This window comes from Capricornis sumatraensis, chromosome 4, assembly GCF_032405125.1.
Source record: "Capricornis sumatraensis isolate serow.1 chromosome 4, serow.2, whole genome shotgun sequence".
Taxonomy (NCBI): Eukaryota; Metazoa; Chordata; class Mammalia; order Artiodactyla; family Bovidae; genus Capricornis; species Capricornis sumatraensis.
The window spans coordinates 75,958,902-75,963,855 of record NC_091072.1 but is presented as its reverse complement, the minus strand read 5'-3'; the positions used below and the strand labels follow the sequence as shown (position 1 = coordinate 75,963,855).

The 4,954-nt window shown below is 40.7% G+C and overlaps 1 protein-coding gene across 1 annotated transcript; it reads left to right on the top strand.

Annotated features, from left to right (window-relative positions):
* The first annotated feature begins 1,329 nt into the window (after nucleotides 1–1,329).
* LOC138078613 (olfactory receptor 8S1-like) lies at nucleotides 1,330–4,053 on the top strand. The gene is made up of 2 exons (XM_068971431.1): nucleotides 1,330–2,102; nucleotides 3,891–4,053. Exons 1-2 carry the CDS (start codon nucleotides 1,330–1,332, stop codon nucleotides 4,051–4,053), a joined length of 936 nt encoding a protein of 311 aa, XP_068827532.1.
* The last annotated feature ends 901 nt before the right edge of the window (nucleotides 4,054–4,954 follow it).

Sequence of the window (4,954 nt, the reverse complement as noted above, 5' to 3'; positions counted from 1 at the left end):
CTTTGCTCAAAATCTCCACCTCGGCATCTTCTAAAGGAAAGACAGTTGTCAGTAGTCCATGAAGCCCTAGCCATATCTGTGGCTTTTGCTCCAGTGTTAGAAAGAATGCCATTCAAATATCCACCACTGAGAGTGTCTCTTGTTGGCCTGGGGAACCCATGTGAAGACAAATATCCTTCTCGTTCAGCTCTATCTTATCTTAAAACTATCCAACCTGGGAACTCTTGAGTATATAAGCCATAAATAGAGATCAGATTCTCATTTATCCTCCTCCTGAGTTACCCTTCAAGGGGAGAGAGGGGAAGACAATATCTTGCTTTGCTCTGCACTGAATCCTCTTGACTGTTCGTTTTGCCACATGTTCTAGGTGATCTTTTATCTCCCCTCTTTTTCTCTTTTACTATCTCTGTGATGCACAGAACGTGGTCCAAATTTGACTTGGCTTCATCCAAATCCTCTACTACCAACTCAGAGAATAGCACAGTCTTCATGGACTCTCATGTTAAGTGATGAGATTACAGTACAAACAGTGGACATTATAAATTCACAGAAATCTTGGAATGGGAAGCCCTTGGAGTCACTGAAGTACACAGCCCTTGCCTCCCATTTGACGGCTTCCTCCTGCCTGACTTCCATGAAAACAACTACTCCTGTGCCACTTCTGCTTCTGTTGACACAGAAGGGGAGAAATTTTCCATTTAGTACCAGAGATATCCAAGGAAGATTGGCTCCCAATCTGTAGAATCTTTAAGCTGGAACAGATTTTAAAATGTCTAGTTTTTCCAGATTGTCTTTTAATGAGAAACCCAAGTGACTGATTCATGAACTTACAGTGACAGAGAACGGTTTTGTGCCATCATCCGCTGTCACAATACTTCTGCCAATCACTCAAACATGCATCATGGACTATCAGCCTTAGGTCAGCCAAGATCTTTATTGCTTACTCACTATGCCAATGAGTCTTCCTGTGCTTTGAATTCAGACACTTTTGGAACTGGAGAAGAGCACTTCTCAGTGCCCTGGAGGCTATTTACAACTCCCTTCCTTTCCTTCTCCAGTCTGAATAATCTCTTTTCTTCTTCCTTTCTAGGTCTGAGCCTCTACATCATCCTTCCCACCATCTCCACCGCAGCCAACAGATTATTGCTCTGAGCTGGGCAGGACTGATGAGGTCTGACATAGCAAGTTTACCTCTGCTACACACTCTGTCCTGGGTCAGCCCTGAAGCTTTATTCATAACACCTCATCCCCAGCCATTCTCTGAGACTCATAGCACATTGGAGCATTCTTTTCTGTTCTTGTCCTTCTAAAGAGAAACTCCAGTGCTCCATGGAAGCTGGCAACACAACCAGAGTCACTTTCTTTATTCTCCAAGGACTATCCAACAACCTTCACATTCAGGTAGTACTCTTTGTAATATTCCTGGTGATTTACCTCCTGATCCTCATAGTGAACCTGCTGATGCTGCTGGTGATCAGGACTGATTCCCACCTGCACACCCCCATGTACTTCTTCCTCAGTCACCTCTCCTTCCTGGATGCTTTCTATGCCTCAATCATTGTGCCTAAGTTGCTAAAGAACCTACTTTCCAAGTGGAAGACTATATCCTTCCTTGAATGTTTCATCCAGATCTTCTTCGTTATATTTCTTGGGGGCACTGAAACTTGCCTCCTTTCAGTCATGGCCTATGACCGGTACCAGGCTGTGTGCCACCCGCTGCTGTATGTGGTGACTATGAACAAGAAGGTGTGTGCTGGCCTGGTGGGAGCCTCCTGGGCCATAGGAATGGGGACTGGCCTGCTTAACACCATCCTCCTGGCTCAGGAGCACTTCTGTGGCCCCAACCTCATCCGCAGTTTTGCCTGTGAGCTTCCTCCAGTGCTCCTGTTGGCCTGTTCTGACCCCTCCGTTAGCGTTTTCTCCATCCTGACCACCATGGTGGTCCTGGGCCTTGGCACCCTTGTCACACTGGTGGGTTCTTACACCCGTATTATCCTGACAGCCCTGGGGGTGAACTCTGCCACAGGTTGGAACAAGATCTTCTCTACCTGCTCATCCCATTTTCTTGTGGTCATCATCTTTTATGGTTCTGGAATTTCCAGGTATGTCATTGCTAAAACTTTGCCTACAAATGCAGTGTGTTTTTCGCACTAAGTAAACTTGCCCTGTAGACAGAGCATTGCAGAGTAGCAGCAAAAGAATTATACTGGAATCAGTAGGCCTAGGTTCTAGTTCTGGCTCTGCTGTGGACCTAATACATGAATTATTTTTTTTTAAATCCATTTTCTTTCTGAGGCCTCAATTGTCTAACTCTGCAAAGTAAGTTTATACAAGAAATAAAGACTTCCTTACTTTCATTTAACCTATGATTTTAGAGTCATCAAAAGAAAATCATACTGCCTTTTGCCAGACTTTTATTAGTGGTAGACAAAAAAATAAACAAAGTATATCATCCTTGCAACAGATGCCATTTCCCTTTCCTACTGGAAATTGATGTCTCCACAGCTTATTTCTGCCTTAACTATTTATTAGGTGTTTGTTACATAACAGCTGATTTACATAATCAAGCTCAATTTTAGTATACATCACACCACATCAAAAGAGAAATATTATTAATCTCATTTTCTGATAAGAAACTTGATTTTTAGGAGTAACCAAGTACCCTACAAAACTTTCCAGAACAAGCTAGGAATGAAGCCAAAATAAAAACCAAGTCTCACTGACTTGACACCTCAAGCTCTTTTCTACCACGTTTCTCTCAAACAGAAACAGCAATACTTGATGAGTCCTTGCTTCCCAGGGAACAGAGTAACTAATGGCCTATGCTCTTTACTAGTGAACTGGAGATGGATTTACTAAAATTGCTCTAAACTTCTCTCACCTGCTTTTTACTTTTGGACAGAAGTCATAAGGTGTGAAAGGATAAGGAATGGTCTAGGAGAGCTCACCTGAGCCTGTGGACAAATCTCTTGAGCTCTCTTTGTCTCAGTTTCCTCATTTTCCCAAGGGGGTAGGAGATTTCTCCCACTTACTTCACAGATCTGTTAGGAGAGTGAAATTAAAAGATAAAAAATGACAGTAAGATGAATATCTTTCTTAATCAAGCACACCAAACCCAAAAAAGAATGTTCCAATGATAATGGAACAATTGCAAAAAATTGTTTTTCAATGCTTCTTTGGGAAATATTCCCTGTGCTACTTAACAAAGTACATCCAAATTTTAATTTCTTACTATTTTGGAATCATATCTCATGCTAAATACATTTTTATAGTTCACTTTGTTTACAAAGTGTGGCTTCTTTTCTAAGCCAAAGACAAATATGTTAAAAAGGACAAAATCTTATTCCACTAAGCATTGTAAAAATAAAGTGCTGTGATTCTGGGTTAATTCCCCATAAATGTTTGGGAAAAATGACATTATTGGACTAGCATATAGTTTTGCATATGCTAGTCCAACAATGGAACTATCATCACAAGATGGGAACATACAGTTGTGTATATGAGAAAAAAAAGAGAAAAAAATCCTCATCATCATCATAACTGTTAAGAAAAGATACTTTGAAATGTATGAAGTACAACAGAAATGCATGAAATCATTTTTAGTTCTATTCTAACCTGCAGCATTTCATATGCTGCAGAACTTCCTTTTGCCTCAGGTTAGCTCCTATAATGTTTTGCATAAGATAATTCATGTATGGAAGTGTTTGAAGGCAGAAATGACAGCCTTCTCACTGATAATACAGTCACTTCTAGATGCTTCTACCGGTGATAGCTGACTCAGCCCTGAGGATGCTCTTTGCAGAATCTAGGATGGAATGGACCCTGGCTGCCAACAGCATTGTAGTCATTGTCCTGAGCTCATTTTTTCCCTTTGTGCAATTCCCTTAAAGGTACATGACTCCAGCTTCTGGCTCAGCCCTGGAGCAAGTGCTATCCATGCAGTACAGTGTGGTGACCCCACTACTGAACCCACTTATTTACAGTTTGAAGAACCAGGAGGTGAAGGCAGCTCTTAGGAGGAGGTTGGCCAGGAAACCCAGGCTTATCTTCTAAGCCAAGCTCTACTGCATCCTCATAAAAGGAGGAGAAGTCATGAGAAAGGAGAGCAGACAGAAAAACCTTCATCTCAAAGCTATCTCAGCACAAAAAACAGAAGCCTTCGTTGCTCTGACCCCAGTGCCCTCCCCTAGTCAAGCAAAATGGAAAAACCTCCACAAAACCAATGGCAGCCACCCACAGAGGACCCAGTCACCACACAAGAAAATCTTTTCAATAAACACATAAAGGATCTTCAAAAAACTAAAAATGAAGCCACCATATGTATCAGCAATTCCGTTTCTGGGAATATATTCAAAGGAAATGAAACCAATAACTCAGAAAGGTATCTGCACCCTCATGTTCATGACAGCCTTATTTACAACACCCAACACATGGAAAGAACCTAGGTTTCCTTAATGGATGAATGGATAATAAAGCAATGGATTATTCAGCTGTAAAAATTAGGAAATTCTACCATTTGTGATAACACGCATGGACCATGAAGGCATTTTGCTCAGAGAAAAGTCAGACAAATAAAGACAAATGCAATATGATCTCACATACATGCGGAACCTAGGGAAAACCTAACTCTTAGGAAAAAAGGTCAGACATATGGTTATCAGAGATGGGGGGTAGGAGGAAAGGCAATTGGAGGAAAGTAATTAAAAGGTACAAATTTCTAGTGTAAGGTAAATATTAAGTGTAATGTACAATATGATGACTATAGTTAACAGCATTGTATGATACACAAAATCTGATAAGAAAGTAAATCCTAACTAGTAACATCACAAGGAGAAAAGTTTTTTCTTTTTCTTTTCTTCTTGCTTTTCTTTATATTATACATTTATGAAATGATGGAATATTTTGAGGAATAGAGAAGAGTTTTATATGAGCCAAACAGAGGACTATAGCCCAG

What these genes read in the sequence shown, in the direction of transcription:
- LOC138078613 (XM_068971431.1), top strand. Translation starts at nt 1,330, where the DNA reads ATGGAAGCTGGCAACACAACCAGAGTCACTTTCTTTATTCTCCAAGGA. An exon ending in TATGGTTCTGGAATTTCCAG is followed by an intron (nt 2,103 to 3,890) that starts GTATGTCATTGC and finishes ATTCCCTTAAAG; the next exon opens with GTACATGACTCCAGCTTCTG.